Genomic DNA, 19,894 nt, shown 5'->3' on the forward strand with positions numbered 1-19,894 from the left:
AAAAAAAAAAAAAAAAAAAAAAGTCCAAACCTCACAAAAGGGTAAAATAGTTCAATTAAATAAAATTGCTATATTTTAAAAAACAAAACAAAACAAAAGACACATGCATATGCACACACATACACACACACACACACACAAAATACCTTTTGCTCGTGATTTTGTTTCTTGCTGGACTCCTGGTAGAAACTAATTTTGTTTAATAAAAACTGGTTGCTGGGAAAGTTGATCTCAACTTAACCAAACAAAGATAGGCTTCTTCCTGCCTCTGGTCCCCTGGCCTTCCATTTCTTAGGGCATTTGTAATTTCAAATACTTTATCTGTCCCTTTGATGTGTAAATATGCAGGACTTGGGAGCCATCTCTTTGTAATATAAACATCAAAGAAGATAGCACCCCATCTCCTAATTTCTGTGGGAAGGGTAGAAGCCTAACTTCAGTGGGCTCCTTGCTCCAAATTGTTAAACTACCCCCGTCATGAAAACATGAGATACTTTGTTTACATTTCCTTTGGGTGAAGCCCATTTGCAAGCACACTTGGTCCCAAATCCATCCATCCTAGCAATTAAATATTCTCCATCCTTCTTGTTTGTTTGTTTTCAGTGAGTTGCGCTCAGGCTGAACTCTGGCCCACCTCCCCTATTGCGATAGCCTTGACTAAATCTTCCTTGCCTTTAACTTTGTTCAATGTAATTTTTAATCTGACATTACTGCCTTTAGAAAAGCAGGGGAAAGTGAGTAAAATGACATGTGATAACTCTCTTCTACTTTAACCATGTACCATTTATTTTTACTCCAGTGTTCTGAAGAATTAACTATATATGGAAAAAAACATTTCCTACACCAGCATGTTGCACCCTGAAACCTAGCTAGCACATCAGTTTCCAACTCCACCGGCCCCATCCTGTACCTAAATGATGAGCTGGGCCCTCAGCACTGACTCTGGCCTGGTACTCAGAAGATGCTCTAGATGTTCCCTCAAATGGAACACTCATTGCCACTATTTTTCTGGCTGCAGCTCAAAATCCTCCATTTTGATAGCAACGTGTTGCCTATTATGGGCTAATTAAAGTCACTTTTGAATAATTACATAATAAATAACACACATTTAAACGCAGAACAAAATTATTTTCTAATCAAGCTCGAAAAATATGATCTAGCAGGATAGTCCTTTAAATGATCGTGATACTTATTTAATGAAAAGATGCACCTTGTTCAATATACATATCTTTATTCCTAATGTGGTTAATGATATCAATTCAATAGAAATCCCTTGATCTTTTCTCAAAACAGCACACTGAAAAACCACTCAAATTGCATGGTAATTGCAACAAATTTAGCTTAATGAATAGTAATACATGTAAAGAATATGACATGAAATTATTTAAATGAACTCTTGAAAAATCGATTCTGTATTTGTGAGGTGCCTGAATTTTAGAGGAAAAACCTTCTGCATTCCAATAAATTATAAGCCCACCTCTTCTTAACTAGAGAATACACCTGCTCTCTCATACTGCATGACATGACTTAATATCTCTGAACCTCTTTAGCTATGAAAATGCTTCATAGTTTCATAAAATAATGACATGGAATAATGTTTGTAAAGGACTAAGAACACAGAATAAATCTTCACCAAATACTAGTTATTATTGTTGTTCATCATTGCTTATATAATCTGAACCTTGATCAACACGATTCCTCTGATAGGCAATCAACAGTTGTCTTTTGAGTGGTTGTACTGATGACCTCACCTCTTGTGTTCCAGCTAAAGAGATGCCACAAAAATGGGCGATGCTTGTCTTTTTCCCTATGACTAATGAGATATTTTATTATTCAATGGAGTTTTTCTTTTCCTAGTTTGACAAAGGTTTAATTGATTTGAAAGTGGCTAATATCCCATTAGCTACCCATCCCTTAACCACTCATAGAGAATTGACATATTATTCTTAGCACTGTAAATCTAACAGGAAATTGTCCTTCCTAAACAGGGCTCCCAGAAAACAGGAAGCAGGTCCGGTTCCCTTTGCAACAAATGATAAATGAGAGTAATTTATTAGGGACCTCCTACAGCAAAGAGGGTCATTATCTTCATTTAGGATTCTGAATATCAACACAAAACTCACCTTTTACAAACTTCTTCAGGAGTTTTGAGAAAGGGTTCTATTTAGAAGAGGGCCCCCAAACTAAGAGATACTGACATGATTAAAGACCTTCTTGGAACTTAAGTGGTTTTGCAGTGTTGCCATTTTGTCAATTTACTAAGTGGATCTAAAGTGTAAAATCAAAGACATGCTTTACAAAACTTTGATTCATGTGAAAAACGAAGTCTTGGAAAATATGTGTTTGTGTGTGTGTGTGTGTGTGTGTAAAAATCGTAATAACAGCAAACACTCATATAACACTTATTTTGAGCAAAACATTTTTCTATAACACACTTTTCATATATTAACTCCAGCAATCATATATCTAGGCTGGGAAAAAAAATCACAGAAGGTGTAAATGTTTTGTGAGAAAAATTATGAAAAAAATGTTATCTCTCATGTGTCTAGGCTTCTTAAACTGGGCAGTTTAGGACAGTAGTGACCTGTGACCTTGTTACCAATAGCTGGCTCAGATTTCTACCTGTTCACTAAGAGCTGGGGTTCAGTTAGCCCTCCTTAATCACATCGCCAATATTTCATATTCTGAAGCCATCCTTTTGTATTCTGAAACTAATTATATCAATGTGAAGTTATCATCCTATGCTAACTGTGCAGGACAGTGTGGCTGAAATCAAGTATAATTGAGTTCCATGTGTTCCCACCCAGGAGGTTGACCCTAATCTAGTTTTAACACGTACACTTCCCATCAGGAGGCCTGAGTAGTTTCATCAGTGGCCCACCAATTTTCAGCCAGGAAAAGTAACAACAATATGTAAAAGGGAAAATAGCTTGGAATTTCTTTTGTATAACTGAATTGGGGGGAAAAGCCACCATTTATGTTCTACTTCATGTCAGACATTGCAATAAATGCCTTCAATATATTAATTAATATAGAACTGAAGGCATAAACTCTCTATTTTTGCTCCCAGAGCTTAGCAGAGCAGTGGGTATATAGTGACACTCAATAATTGATCAATGATGAAGCTGACAACCCACCAAATATAAAACTTCCCTGTTCATTAAGAGTTCTGCGTGGAACCACAGGTAATTCCAATTTATCAAATATTTGATAAAAGGAACAATTTACTAGTACTCAAGATGATGCTAGATTTTTCCTATTTCTTCCACTAACAGCTTTAGGAAGTTACCTAAATAAGGAACATAGCACATTTTCAGAGAAAAAGCCATTTTTTGAAGGTGGGGGAGGGTCAGAGTGATTAGAAAACTCATGAGTAAATACTTAGGGAGAGTGAGGTACCCAGAAGATTTGGGCAACACAGCTATAAAGGTAATGGTGCATCTCCTTACAAAGATTTGCTTTCACTTGCCCAAGGACTAGCAAATGTGCATAGAAGATATGTCTGTTTCAGAATACTTACCTCAATATGTTAGTTTTATAAAAAGCCACTATCCCAAAATACAGCCTAATATGCAAAATAATTTTTATTAAGATGTTTCTAACATCTAATAGCAGTTACAATTATCCAATGTCTAATAACAGCAGCAGCTATAATTATTGTCTAATATTTTACATTTGCATTCAAGATGAATCGCAAGCAGGAAAAAGAGATTTAAGAAAACCAGTACATTAGGAAACAATGACCTGCAGGAGTGGCAGCCTATGATGAAACATTATTCAGACTTAGGATTCAAAACAAAAACAAACAGAAAAATGCAACCCCTATTCCAAGAAAAAAGTTGGAAAAATAGAAAAACATCATATAAACTAAGAATTTCATTAGAAGCTATCACATAAATAGAACCAATTTCTGCCAAAAGAGTCACCTCCATATGAAGCATGAAAGACAGACTTGAAAAAAAAATAATAGGGAGTTGGACAGAAAAAGCTAATGTAGAAAGAGATTTAACATCAGAAATTGAAAGAGATGATTCATGGCATACATTATCAAGACCAGGCGAGATAAGATCACAGGACAGGTTTACAGTGAATGATCCCATTATCACAGAATAATCTGAAGTTCTTGCTTTAACAGGAACTGATGAATTGAAAACTGAAGAGTGAGGAGGGACACGGAGGGACATGTGGAAAGAGAAGAAAAAGTTAAAACAAAGGCAGAAAGATTCCCTGGAGTATGGCAATTAATAAGCTGCTACTCACTTTCCATTGTGTTATGATATTTAACAAAGCAGACAAAATTCAGGTGAACAAGGAGAAGATGATGGCAAAAGGGTTACCCCATCCCCCTTTTCTCTCCTCTCCTCTATCTTCTTCCTCCACTATCTTGTTCTTAGGTCTAGTGTCACCAGAGCAAAAGGCAGTAAACCAGTCTATAAGGAATGGTTAATCAGACCTATAAGCAATGGCTCAAAGAACTGGATCATTCAGCTGAGCTCAAGAAGAAAAAGTGACAATTGTAAATGCAATTAGTTACTGTGATTCACTAGGTACTCAAGGTAAGGATTCTGCAAGAAGGGTATGATAGCCTATACTTAGACGGTAAAAGAGGGATTCAGCAAGACCTGTAATTAGTAAGAACTTCAACAGTTTTCATCACTGTATTAATACTGTGTAAAATACTGAAAAAATGGACTAACCTCAAGAAAACAGTAATTGGGAAAACAAAATCAACTATACATAACACACACCCCAATATACAAAGACCAGACTTTGTTACATGGACAAATCATGCTAGAGGATCTCAGAGAAGAGCTAGAAAAAAGAATGTCCTCGTATGAAGGATTAACACCAGGAAGGTTGGACATGTGAGCACAGAAGAAATGGGGAAGGGAAATTTGAGGGTGGGAAAAGGCAGAGAGATGGGACTGATATAATGACAGAAAAGTAATAGCAATGATTTTCTTTTTTTGTTATTGTTGTTGCTAACTAACAGAGAGATTAAGCATACCAATGAAAACAAAGGCAAGATTGTAGTAAAGGGGCCTGGGATAGTGCCATGATGTGACTATATCTGTCACGACAACCAAGAGGGAATGATTGCAGAGGTCAATGAGCTGGGAGAATGGAATGGATGATCATGAGAGAGCTGATCATTGTGAATGACAGATGTTTCTGGGGGCTGAGAATCCTGACTGGCACTGTGCAGCCTGGAGGAAAGAGGACCAGAGCATACCCAGCCTGGTCTCCCATGCCCTCTCCTGTTGCAAGGTGACTGCAGAGCTCCTCCCTCTCCCTGGCACTCAGCAGCTGCTCTCTAAGCGCTAGAGTCAGTAGTTACAATCAGTGGGGGAAGTGATCTTCAAATATTCAAAACGAGATGCACGATACATATCCCGATTTACTCTAAAGAGCAGATTTACTCTAAAAATTTACTCTAAAATGTATTCTTCACAAGAATGCAAATTCATTGCTTTCTTGTGACATGAAATTCTCCTGGGATTCCAGGTGACGTCAATAGACACCACTCGCAGACAGTGGCTAGTCCATATCCACCTCACTGATTTTGTTAATGCAAACATTATTATTATTATTATTATTATTATTATTATTATTATTACTATTTTGAGACAAAGTCTCACTCTGTCACCCAGACTGAAGTGCAGTGGCGTGATCTTGGCTGACTGCAACCTCTGCCTCCAAAATTCAAGTGATTCTCATGCCTCAGCCTCCCCAGTAGCTGGGATTACAAGTGCACACCACTACCCCTGGCTAATTTTTGTATTTTTGGCAGGGACGGGGTTTCGGTATGTTGGTCAGGCTGGTCTCGAACTCCTGACCTCAAGTGATCTGCCTGACAGGTTCACAAAGCACTGGGTTTACAGGTGTGAGCCACTATGGCCAGTAAAGAATATTATTGGATTTAAATACTGCTTTACAAAAGCAAAACAAAACAAAACAAAACTAATGGAAATGAGCCTAACACTTGAGATTATGAATATCTGGAGTCAAATCTAGGCTCTGCTTCATTTATTTTTCAGGGTCTACAGCCACCACTTAATGGTATAAGGGCTGTATGGTAATATTATTTATGTGTTAGTCACATCAGAAGATGCAAACATATCATAAAGAAGTAAAATGCGGCCGGGCGCGGTGGCTCAAGCCTGTAATCCCAGCACTTTGGGAGGCCGAGACGGGCGGATCACGAGGTCAGGAGATCGAGACCATCCTGGCTAACACGGTGAAACCCCGTCTCTACTAAAAATACAAAAAAAAAAAAAAAAACTAGCCGGGCGAGGTGGCGGGCGCCTGTAGTCCCAGCTACTCGGGAGGCTGAGGCAGGAGAATGGCGTAAACCCAGGAGGCGGAGCTTGCAGTGAGCTGAGATCTGGCCACTGCACTCCAGTCCGGGCGACAGAGCGAGACTCCGCAGAAAAAAAAAAAAAAAAAAGGAAGTAAAATGCTTCAGCTTGAATTTTAGGGAAACATGGCAAGACTCAAATATTTCTCTATTAAATATATCAAGGACTCTACCTGCTGTTTGTTTTACTACTGCCATAATACTCTCACTTCCAAAATTGAGAAATATATCACTTAAGGTAATTTGCTGGCAGAGTGAGTGGTGGGGACTTTTTGTCAGCAGAAAGGTCAGATAATTTTGCACAATGTGCTGCAATGTTTTAGCTTTATAATTTTGCTATGAGTGACCCAAGGGAAAGCTCATTATAGTGTTCCACACAAAAATTATGTTGTGAGCTAATGGAAAGTGAACAGTAAGGTAGCAGCCTTGTGTGCTATACCCACTGCTTTTTCTGAAATACATAATCTTGGTGTGTTTTGTTTTTAATTTTTTTCAATAAATGTAGAAGAATTTATGTAAAAAGTAAGAGTCCTCATCTTACAATCAACCATTGTAAGGTTGATTACCTAGGAGAGTAGCCTTCTAGACACGAATGTAAGGCCCTTCTAAGGAATATAACATGCAACAAAGATTCACAGTAAAGCCAAGGAAGTAAGAAAAAAAGTCGACTAACCTAACCCACCTGAGCTCGGCTCACAGGGGTCAATGTCCTCATCATCGCTGGGACACTCTGCTGAGGCCACAAGGATGTCATCTGTGGTCTGCAAAAGAAACACATTCAGTGGATTAATTTAAAGAGTCCTAACAGACTCTCTCATCTTTGTCTCATTAACAAGTGAAACACACCTTGTTTATTAAGAAACCAAATTCACCATTTCCCTTTCTAAAGACACAGAGTTTAAATTTTAGATCCTTCATAGAAGTAACTGCCTATTTGTGAAAACTTGATTACACCTTAGTTTACATGAGGACGTAGAAATGGTGACAGCCAACTTGTTGATACCCATCCACTCAAATGCAGATAGAAGCTGCATACAGTATCATACAGAGGTTTAAAACAATCTGGCAGAAACAGATGATTTGAAATGTATTACAGCCTGGAGAGCTACAACGTATGCATCAGTGGGCTTTATGTAGTACTTGTGCTTGGCTTCCTAAAAGCAGAATAGCCATAACCTTTTACATTCATGACTACGTAGAGTTTGATGAATCTTTGAGATATAGTTTGTTATTGTAGGAAACACAGATTAAGTAGAGAATTAGATAGCTCTTTCATTGGTGCACAAAGGCAAGGAAATACAATCCATTTAAGACTTTTCCATTTTCATTATGATTTCACACTTGAAGCTCATTTTTGTAATGTTTAGATAGCAGGTATTTCTTCCCCATCATCCCTTTCATCATTATGGTTTCATAATAAATGAAAAGTGTATTCAAAGTGGGGGAGGGGAAGAGGTGACAGTTTTCTCTGTGACATTCTAGTTGCTTCACTGCGCTTATAGCAAAAAAGATAACTATCACTGTAATAAAAAGCAGAGTGTGTAAATCCTAGCAGTTAGTCACATAATCAACACATTGACAAGCACGAAAGGTTGTTCTTTATTGCTGCTTACAAGCTGCAGTAAATTCAGCATACATACTGCATGGAATTTGTAAAGGCTTATATCAGAGTTGGCTGTGCTAAGGTAAAACAGAGATTCCAATGTATACAAATAAATAAAAATATCTCACTACATCTACTAAGGACTAAAGAGATCAGAATTGTTCGAACAATACTCAGAACTGCAACATTGATACAGTTCTCATTTAAAGGTGGAATTAAAATAATATAGAAAACAATAAAGGTCTTCAAAGATAAAGCAAAAATATGATATGAGCACCTAATATTAAAGGAGCACCTAATATTGTCACAGATTAAAGTATAACTGAATAATTTTTTTTTTTTTTTTTTGAGACAGAGTCTCGCTCTGCCGCCCAGGCTGGAGTGCTGTGGCCAGATCTCAGCTCACTGCAAGCTCCGCCTCCCGGGTTCACGCCATTCTCCTGCCTCAGCCTCCCGAGTAGCTGGGACTACAGGCGCCCGCCACCTCGCCCGGCTAATTTTTTTTGTATTTTTTACTAGAGAAGGGGTTTCACCGTGTTAGCCAGGATGGTCTCGATCTCCTGACCTCGTGATCCGCCCGTCTCGGCCTCCCAAAGTGCTGGGATTACAGGCTTGAGCCACCGCGCCCGGCATAACTGAATAATTTTTAAGAAAGTTGTGGCATTTTGAAAAATGGAGACAAGGGGTGATGTACTTTTATAGAAAGTATTAGGCTTAAAAATCTTTCAGGTGCAGGGTCTTTAAGAACAAAGAGTTTGTTCAGATGCAAATGTTTTACAATATAACTTTAAATAAACAGAAACCTTTAAATAGCATTTTAGATGGTTTCATGTTACTCTGCTCTTAATTCTTCTGAGACAATTGGGAGAGTTTCTGGATTTATGCATTTTGCTGCTGCTATTTTAGAAAGGGAAGTTAAAAATACTGGTTTTCCGGGAAGTGTAAGTCTTTTTTTTTTTAATTGTTGAATTTATTGACAAAATTATTCATAATATTCTAACTTTTTATTCTTCAATGTTTGTGGCATTTGCAGTGCAAACTCCCCTTTCATTCCTGATATTTGATAATTTGTGGGCTTTCTCTCTTTTTTTTTATTATACTTTAAGTTCTGGGATACATGTGCAGAATATGCAGGTTTGTTATATAGGTATACACGTGCCATGGTGGTTTGCTGCACCCATCAACCCATCATCTACCTTAGGTATTTCTCCTAATGCTATACCTCCCCTAGACCCCCACCCTCTGACAGGCCCCAGTATGTGATGTTCCCCTCCCTGTGTCCATGTGTTCTCATTGTTCAACTCCCACTTATGAGTGAGAACATGGAGTGTTTGGTTTTCTGTTCCTGTGTTAGTTTGCTGAGAATGATGTGTTTCCAGCTTTATCCATGTCCCTGCAAGGGACCATGAACCCATCCTTTTTTATGGCTGCAATAGTATTCCATGGTGTATATGTGCCCACATTTTCTATATCACAGTCTGTCACTGATGGGCATTTGAGTTTGTTCCAAGTCTTTTGCTATTGTTGAATAGTTCTGTAATAATATGCATGTACATGTATCTTTATAGTTAGAATGATTTATAATCCTTTGGGTATATACCAGTAATGGGACTGCTGGGTCAAATGGTATTTCTGGTCCAGATCCTTGAGGAATCACCACACTGTCTTCCACAATGGTTGAACTAATTTACCACTCACCAACAGTGTAATACATTCCCTATTTCTACACAACCTCCAGCATCTGTTGCTTCCTGATTTTTCAATGATCGCCATTTTAAACAGCATGAAATGGTATCTCATTGTCATTTTGATTTGCATTTCTCTAATGACCAGTGATGATGAGGTTTTTTTTTCATATGTTTGTTGGTCGCATAAATGTCTTCTTTTGAGAAGTGTCTGTTTATATCCTTCACCCACTTTTTGATGGGGTTGGTTATTTCTTGTAAATTTGTTTAAGTTCCTTGTAGATTCTGGATATTAGCCTTTTGTCAGATGGATGGATTGCAACAATTTCCTCCCATTCTGTAGGTTGCCTGTTCACTCTGATGATAGTTTCTTTTGCTGTGCAGAATCTCTTTAATTAGATCCCATTTGTCAATTTTGGCTTTTGTTGCCATTGCTTTTTGTGTTTTAGTCATCAAGTCTTTGCCCATGCCTGTGTCCTAAATGGTATTGCCTAGGTTTTCTTCTAGGGTTTTTTATGGTTTTAGGTCTTATGTTTAAGTCTTTAATCCATCTTGAGTAAATTTTTGGATAAGGTGTAAGGAAGGGGTTCAGTTTCAGTTTTCTACATATGGCTAGCCAGTTTTCCCAACAGCATTTATTAAATAGGGAATCCTTTCCCCATTGCTTGTTTTTGTCAGGTTTGCCAAAGATCAGCTGGTCTTCAAAGAATTAGAAAAAAACCATTTTAAATTTCATATGGAACCAAGGAAGAGTTCATATAGCCAAGCCAATCCTAAGCAAAAAGAACAAGGCTGGAGGCATCATGCTACCTGACTTCAAACTACACTACAAGGCTACAGTAACCAAAACAGCATGGTACTGATACCAAAACAGATATATAAACCAATGGAATACAACAGAGGCCTCAATGTAACTCTTAATGTCAGTGAAGATCGTTAGCAATTGGCATGATAATCACGTAGGTATCTTTTTAAAGAGAAAGCTTTAAAAGCAAAGACCCATTCTCCTTTTGGCACAACAAAATCTTGCTGGGTAATATACAAACAGACTTGATAATGACAAGTTATTGAATTATGTAGTCTTGCCAGTCAATTGCTCCAATTCACTCCAGAGGAGACAATCAGCTTTTTTTCTTTTCTTTTCTTTTCTTTTTTCCTGGGACCAACATTCTAGTGGAAAGCTACTTTTATTCTCAATTTCAAATTAATTTCAAGGCTACAGAAAATTTATCATTTTCTTTAAGGAATGTTAAATATATTGATGAAATCAATATTGTGTTGTTGTTCCTATTGGTGTTTTATTCTCATTAGAGGTAGGAGGATGTAAATAAATTCTTTAAGCCAATGGCTCTCACATTAGCAGTGATATTGCCACCTTTTCCTTCCTCCACCTGGAGGGACATTTGGTAATGTGTGGAAATATTTCAGGTTGTCACAGTTGGAATCGTGAAGTCTACTACTGTCGTTTCCTATTTTTGACTGCTAAGTATTATTTTCTCTCCTCCTTCTCCTCCCCCTCCTCCTTTTTTTCTCCTCCTCTTCCTCCTCCTCTTCTTACTCCTCCTCCTCTTCCTCCTCTTTCTCTTCCTCTTCCCCTTCCCCTTCCCCTTCTTCTTCCTCTTCTTCTTCTTCAAGCAAGGTCTCAACTCAGTCTCACTGTGTTGCCCAGGCATATCTAGAACGCTTAGCCTCAAACAATACTCCTACCTCAGCCTCCAGGAGTGCTGGGATTACAGGAATGAGCTACCACACAATGCCTAAATATTATGAAATACACATGACAGTTTGAAGACAACAAAGAATGATCTAACCTGAAATGTCAATAATGCCAAAGTTGAGAACCCCTGCTCAAAACATTTAAAAACAGTTCTGTGTCTTATTTTCTCCTAAAAGTGGACAGCATAATAGTATCTATTGTTACAAGGATTAAATTAGTACATGAAAAGTACGTAGAAGGAGACAGCACTGTAAATATTTATTAAAACTTTCAATATTATTATCAACATTTTCTTCAATATTTCATGAATGTAACACCAATTTAATGTTTTTGCACTATATTTATAAATAATATAATTATAGATATTAAACTGAAACTTGTACCTATGAATTATTCTTAACTTGAGGTCTCACGTTAAAATTTGTATCAAAATACAGTAGCTATATTGGTATTTTGTTGAACTAAGTACCATCTTTTACTGTCTAGGTTCAAACTCTGACCTTTTAGAAGGCAAACATCAAATAAAAACTTAAAAAAAACGCTTCTTAAAAAAATTCATGGGCTACAACTGTGTGACTCAGTGGGTAGTGTTTCACGCAGACTAAATTATTTAGGCAATACAAGTTAAGCTTTGTTTTAAAAGTTGACTTATTTTCTTTTGGAACAATTCTACACTAACCAGAAAGTGTGAGAATGTTCTCAGTGTTACCTTCTGCAAAACACAATTCCTAAAATAACAAAAGATGTCATACAGTGGTACTTCCTGCAGCCCTCTTATAGTAGAAAAAAATAACTACAAATGTGACTTTTTTGTAAAATTGTATTTTACTTTTTAATATAATTTCCCTGGTATAATGAAATACATTCTTGATTTTCATATATGTTTTTCCTCCAGAAATTAAAAAACCAGCAACAATGTTGAGAATAAAAGACCTCAAATCAATAGATGGCTTGGCAAAAATCATCATCACAGTATGAAAAATCAGGAAGTGGCTCAAGTGTAGGGGAAAAAATCAAATTTCACTTTAGAAGCTAAATTACCTGCACAATTTTCTAGCCAAAGCTGTGTAATTTAAATTTAATTCACTGTGTTTGGAGCTGCCTCTCTATGACTTGCTGTTGAGAGAGTGGTAGAAAGAAACTCAAATATGTCACATTAATCAATTCTATTCTTTAGTATTTTTCCTGATGTTTACAACCTTTTTGAGAAAAGAGACAACCTGCTGAAAAAGATAGAAGCATGATCAAGCGGAAGCATTAGCTTTACATAACAGTCCATTTAGATGAGTGTCTCTAACTGTGCATTTAACCACCCACAGGTGAAAGTGCTATGCTGATCTTCCTTAATTCAGACTGGTCTGTACATGCACATGGTAAGCATCTCTTCTTGTTTAAAATGTGCGCTAAAATTTAGGCCTCTATACTTTTAAGAAGAAAATGATTTGAACAGAATTCAAGAAATAAATGCTCTAAAACTTAATCCATCCTTTTTTATATTTGAACACAAATATTTTATCGGGTTTGAGAAATACGTCATCAGGATGGGGGCAAAATAATGTTCTTAATGCTTGGTAAGAAGGTAGACCAATTGATTTAATACTCAGGGATATTAAAAAGAGGGAGCATTTGGTTGGCTGGAATTTAGAGAAACACAGATGGAGTTTTGTTATTTTTTCCTCACTTACAGGAAGCCTTTTATTTTTCAACATCATTAATGGTGGAATTTTCTGTATATGCATTTGCTGTCACTTTTAAAAGTACAGCCTAATTGAATATCTGTGTGGTAAAAATATACAAGGAAAGCAGGAATAAATCCAGTATGTAATATTATATCCCTGCTAAGAATAGCATTCCAAGACTTTATTCCTTATGATAAACTGCTTTCCTGAAGACTAATATATTCCAATGAAGACATTTAGAGAAAACTATACTATTAAGACAAACCTGTTTTGTAAGGAAAAGAGCAATTTCCAATTGTAAAATAGGATATTCATTGTCAGTCTATGATGCCCACAAATGAACCCTTGATTTATTCTAAAATTTTAATTGAAACTTTATTTCTAAACAGCAATAATGTATCCTGCTATATATCTAAATATAAAACCAAAAAAATTGCCTCAAACAATGACATAAGCATTGTATAACATTATTTAGCCTAATATTTAACTGTTGTGACTGATATTTAGACTGAATTGATTACTGGGTCGAGGACAGTGCTAGCTGAAATATGATGTCTTTGGTTAACTGATGGGCACTTGTTCTTGCTGATACTTTTCTATATGTAAAGCTGCTTTGGAAAAGAGAGAGCTCTCAAGTGTGGTTTTCATGACTGAATTTAACAGTTTCTCCAGAAAATATTTATCACTAGGTGAGGTTCCTTGAAAAAAAAAAATTAACAGGATTCAGGATTAGTATCACAAATTCCCAAGTCAGGTCCAACCCATTGTACTAATAACCTATGGAGCAAGAATTTTCTAGAAGGTAAGGGAAGTCATAATTCTCACCAGAAGGAAAACCTGCAGAAAATAAGCCACTTGTAATGTGTATATAGGTATGATTCCCAAATTGTAGTCTATTTGATTAAATCAAATCAGTAAAGAAATATATCAAATTGGCAATTTCAGTTAATCAACAATCCTATTAAGGTACAAGAGGAATTTAGAGGCTGCCTAGATCTTATTCTTGTCTCCACTGTCTCAATGAAGTTGCCTCGATTGACATCATAAGGATTTCAATTTCATGGCACACTATTTAATAAACATAAAAATAATAAACTGAGATCCAATATGTGGAGGATGAATTTTACCTCCAGCACATGAATAACAAAGATAGTGAGGCCCAATTACTCAACAATGAATACGAACCACCTCATCTATGCATAGCATTTTCTGATAGGCATAAAATATGCCCAGTACATATCAAGGTATAAATTATGGTTCTGACATGCAAATAATTTATTGTTTCCTCTCTGTTCTGAGGCAAATGAACAGATAACTCTTTAATACAAATAACAACGAAGTAAATTCAAATAGCTTATTTTTCTCCGAGGGTAACAATGTTCCCATATCCATTACTTCATTTACAATTCACCAATAGCATCCTTATCTGGAATGTAGATGGAGGTACTATCATTCAGAGTGTTATAGTTAAGTGTCTGCTAAAAAAGTACTCTTCTGTACACTCATCTACCCAATTTGAATGTGTGAACATTGGCTTTCATGAATATGTAGAGCAAAGCTCAAATATCCCTGAAAACAGCCACTTTCACATTTCTTTAATGTTCTTTCCCAATTGATGCCCTAGGCTATTACAAAAAGTGACCATAAATCAGCTGTCTGCTTGGGAAAAAGGCAGACTTGAAAGCCATTCAATTTTCTTCAAATTTTTTTCAGCTGTTTAAAATGTATGCAATGGTTCCAGAACCATTACAGTGGGTTTGAGTATAAGAACTCTGCCATGGTAAAGAAATCACGTCTTACTCAATCTAACGTTCATTTTTATGTACACTTGATACTGGTTCTCCCAACAGGCAAAACTCAAAGGAAAATATAGGAATGTGGAAATAATGTCATAGAAATATACTTTAATTAAATTATGGGCAAAATAATAAGACTGAATTTTTGAGTAATCAAAAAATAACATCATTTTAGCAATCTTATTAAAAATAGAAAACCTACAAATAAGAAACCTGCCATTAGGGAACTTGAAATTAAATTTATGTTTAAAATACGCTTTTACTATTTCTTTATGCTACTGATGACTTCTATGCTCATATTGCATTTCCATTTTTAGCCAAGGCAATGTAGGAGGACTGGCAAAATAAATTAATATGAAGTTTAAACTTTCAGGAAGCCATGGAACAGTCTGTTTTTCTGAATTCTCACTAATTAGAATTTGGGAATGTGAGACCTCCGAAGACTGCTGGTAATGGAGTAGAGGTACTGAGTGAGTGATCGACTGTGTTTCTCATCTCTTTGTTTCACTTTCGGACAAAGCACCTTCTGAAATAATTTTGGCCATTTCCAAATTAAGTAAATACTGAAAGATGTTTACAAATGTAAATTTAGGCTTCTAGCTGTATCAATATGCATATCTAGTCCTATTATGGATTAGTCACACAGGTTGAAATGAAAAGTAGGGTTCTAGCTGTATCAACATGAATATCCAGTCCTATTAATGGATTGATGGCTTAATTAATAGATTAATTAGTCACACAAGTTGAAATCAAAATCCTTTTTGGTAAAAGGCCAAAATAAAAACAGACTTCATGATTGTAAAATGCCCATGATGGATAATTTCAACTAGCATGACTCCAAATCCAAGCTTTCATTGTTGCCATGTTAGGGAATGAAAACATGTTTTAGTTAAGCAGTCATATATCTTCTTGTACTGAGTCAGATCTTAAAGACCATTAATCTAAGCTCTTCATTTTACATGTTGGGAAACTGAAGCTAGAAAATTTTAATTGGCCACAGTTATACTGCTAGTTAACGGCAAATCTATGAGATTATCTGACCCCCAGTAGATTGTTTTTCTGTTATCCCAGATGACTTCTACCTATCCATTCATCCATCCATCCATCCATCCATCCATCCATCCATCCTTCCATCCATCCATCCAAAACCATCTTGCTCTTTAATGAATTTGATGTGATTTACAAAGGTACGTGATAAAATAAACTTAAAATAAGTGAAAAGGTTGCAAAGATAGAGTACTGGATTTTAGATAAGTAACCATTAAAATCATCCTGAAGAAACACACACAGACAGGAGGTGCATATTCACAGCTTCTGCACCATTTGATACGGCAGCACATCACATAACACTAAAAGGGGAGCACAATTAATGCTAGAGTTCAAATTTTAAAATCCAATTACAGAAATTCAAATATTGACATAATTACAGTTATTTTGAAATGGAGTTAACCCAGAAAGTTTTTTATTTATTTGTGAAAATCTTTTCTTAAATTATTGTTTTAAAGCCCTTAAATACCATGCCCTCAGTCTCTGTCCCTAAATGCATAACTAATTTTTTGGTGACAAAAAGAAAATGCAAATTATTGAATCTTTTTCTGTCTTTTTATCCCTTTGACTTAGAACACTGCAGGCTATGCTGGCTACAAAATTAACTCAGTGAACTCCCTGCTCTCTTCTTATTAAACCACTGATGAAAATCCTTCCAACTTCCAAGGTCTCTCTCTTATTAACTACTGTCTTCACAACATAAGTGCTAATGAGATATTCATCTTTGTTTCTCTCACACAACAATCATTAGAGTTCTGTCAGATTACTTCTTATTACATCTTGGGAATAAATACATGGAAGTGATCATTTATTAGCCATTTTGGTAGTTTCTCCAGAAACAATCTAAACATGTATTGATCAAGTCAGTCTTTTTGACACAATGACCTTAGAAGTAAAGGTTCAAGATCAAAGATGTAGAAGGAGCCACATTTACCTTTGGAAAAGCAGCCCGTTATAAAAAACATTTCTCTGCTACTGGGTAGTACTATGACCAATGTCACCTTGATAAGCTTTAACTTGGGGATATATGAAACTTCCATCCCACACAATGCTTGGAGTATAGAACAGCAAGAAGTATGGATATGGCTGGAAATAATGATGACGCAGTTAACAGAAAGTGTATTTTCTGATTTTGATTTGATTCATGAGTTGAATACATGCAAGGATCAGGACTGCATGCCCCCAAATAAGCCAATATCTGAGTAGCATCTCTATGTGTGTATCTATCCAGTGGTGATTGAGAATAAACATTATCTGGCTGAGACATCACAATGTTATCTTGTTCCTGCACTAAGAGGATCCAGTGTTTTCTAGTTCTAGTTCAACTGGAACTACAAGCTTCTGTACTTGACTACTTCATTCCTTATGGTGCACATTGGCTCATTAATACATATTTAAGATGTTGTCCTACTGAAACACTTTGTTTAATTTATACTACGGTGACCAATAATGAAAAATAAATACTACTCCAGAATTCGAGTCTCAGTTCTAGTTTTCATGAGCAGTACATATCATCTTGGACTGGTTTCTGTGTTCTAAACATGACATATGAATATATATATATATATATATANAAACCATCTTGCTCTTTAATGAATTTGATGTGATTTACAAAGGTACGTGATAAAATAAACTTAAAATAAGTGAAAAGGTTGCAAAGATAGAGTACTGGATTTTAGATAAGTAACCATTAAAATCATCCTGAAGAAACACACACAGACAGGAGGTGCATATTCACAGCTTCTGCACCATTTGATACGGCAGCACATCACATAACACTAAAAGGGGAGCACAATTAATGCTAGAGTTCAAATTTTAAAAATCCAATTACAGAAATTCAAATATTGACATAATTACAGTTATTTTGAAATGGAGTTAACCCAGAAAGTTTTTTATTTATTTGTGAAAATCTTTTCTTAAATTATTGTTTTAAAGCCCTTAAATACCATGCCCTCAGTCTCTGTCCCTAAATGCATAACTAATTTTTTGGTGACAAAAGAAAATGCAAATTATTGAATCTTTTCTGTCTTTTATCCCTTTGACTTAGAACACTGCAGGCTATGCTGGCTACAAAATTAACTCAGTGAACTCCCTGCTCTCTTCTTATTAAACCACTGATGAAAATCCTTCCAACTTCCAAGGTCTCTCTCTTATTAACTACTGTCTTCACAACATAAGTGCTAATGAGATATTCATCTTTGTTTCTCTCACACAACAATCATTAGAGTTCTGTCAGATTACTTCTTATTACATCTTGGGAATAAATACATGGAAGTGATCATTTATTAGCCATTTTGGTAGTTTCTCCAGAAACAATCTAAACATGTATTGATCAAGTCAGTCTTTTGACACAATGACCTTAGAAGTAAAGGTTCAAGATCAAAGATGTAGAAGGAGCCACATTTACCTTTGGAAAAGCAGCCCGTTATAAAAAACATTTCTCTGCTACTGGGTAGTACTATGACCAATGTCACCTTGATAAGCTTTAACTTGGGGATATATGAAACTTCCATCCCACACAATGCTTGGAGTATAGAACAGCAAGAAGTATGGATATGGCTGGAAATAATGATGACGCAGTTAACAGAAAGTGTATTTTCTGATTTTGATTTGATTCATGAGTTGAATACATGCAAGGATCAGGACTGCATGCCCCAAATAAGCCAATATCTGAGTAGCATCTCTATGTGTGTATCTATCCAGTGGTGATTGAGAATAAACATTATCTGGCTGAGACATCACAATGTTATCTTGTTCCTGCACTAAGAGGATCCAGTGTTTTCTAGTTCTAGTTCAACTGGAACTACAAGCTTCTGTACTTGACTACTTCATTCCTTATGGTGCACATTGGCTCATTAATACATATTTAAGATGTTGTCCTACTGAAACACTTTGTTTAATTTATACTACGGTGACCAATAATGAAAATAAATACTACTCCAGAATTCGAGTCTCAGTTCTAGTTTTCATGAGCAGTACATATCATCTTGGACTGGTTTCTGTGTTCTAAACATGACATATGAATATATATATATATATATATATATTATATATAGATACACACACACAATTAAATACATATATTTATATATGTAATTATTTGTGTCTCACAGGATGTTAAGGGAGTCAAATTTGATATGTGTGAAGACATTTTGGAAAGTATAAAAGTGCCCACAACGCAGTGTTTATATATATTATTATTATAGAAAATACACTGACACAGGGAGGGGAACATCACACAACAAGACCTGTCAGGGTGTTGGGGACTAGGGGAGGGAGATCATTAGGACAAATACCTAATTCATGCGAGGTTTAAAACCTAGATGACAGAATGATAGGTGCAGCAAACCACCATGGCACATCTATACCTATGTAACAAGCCTGCATATTCTGCATATGCATCCCAGAACTTAAGGTAAAATAAAAAAATTATAACTAATAATTTTTGGCCCTCACATGCTGCTGCAAAGGAGAGCTCCGGATAGTGCTTGAAGAGTGCAACCAAATGTCCATTTACCTTAATACATTTTATTTTAATTTCCTGAAATCCTCTTGTCCCTCAGTTGAATAGGATCTGTATCTCTCACTTACACTAGCCCCTCACATAGATGCTGTTCTTGGCCTGCTTCCTATTATGCCAGTATTTAATTAATTTTGGCATTCCTTATTTAGGGCATATGTGTGGATCTCACTGGTAACCTACAAGGTAGGCGGCACCAATCTATGTGGGGCACTATGATTACCTTTTCTCCGATCCAGATCTCCTGGAGAGCTTAGTGCACAGACTCAGGGATACTTGAGCTCTCTCTAAATTCCAAGTTCTACTCATTAGATTGTGAGAACCTGATTTATTTTATCACTGCATCCAGAATTTACCACTCTATTATATCTACAGAATATAAATGAACAGATAAACAGGAAAAAAAGACCACTTAGCAAACAATGCTAATTAAAGGAGAGAAAGAGAGAGAGAGAGAGAGAGAGAGAGAGAGAGAGAGAGAGAGAGAGA

The 19,894-nt window shown here is 36.2% G+C and overlaps 1 protein-coding gene across 6 annotated transcripts in view; it reads right to left on the reverse strand.

The window, feature by feature from the left end:
• Window positions 1-19,894, reverse strand: part of LOC108521200 (neurexin-1-beta) — a 343,586-nt gene that overhangs the window by 20,591 nt on the left and 303,101 nt on the right. For 3 of the 6 annotated variants that reach the window (XM_017860885.1, XM_017860884.1, XM_017860887.1), the window contains one exon: window positions 7,041-7,119. In XM_017860885.1, the coding sequence (XP_017716374.1) occupies window positions 7,041-7,119 (79 nt within the window). Of the gene's footprint in view, window positions 1-7,031; window positions 7,120-19,894 lie in introns of all 6 variants that reach the window. The other 3 variants (XM_017860883.1, XM_017860882.1, XM_017860886.1) reach the window with 1 other exon arrangement.

This window comes from Rhinopithecus bieti, unplaced genomic scaffold (genome assembly GCF_001698545.2).
Source record: "Rhinopithecus bieti isolate Rb0 unplaced genomic scaffold, ASM169854v2 scaffold_56832, whole genome shotgun sequence".
Taxonomy (NCBI): domain Eukaryota; kingdom Metazoa; phylum Chordata; class Mammalia; order Primates; family Cercopithecidae; genus Rhinopithecus; species Rhinopithecus bieti.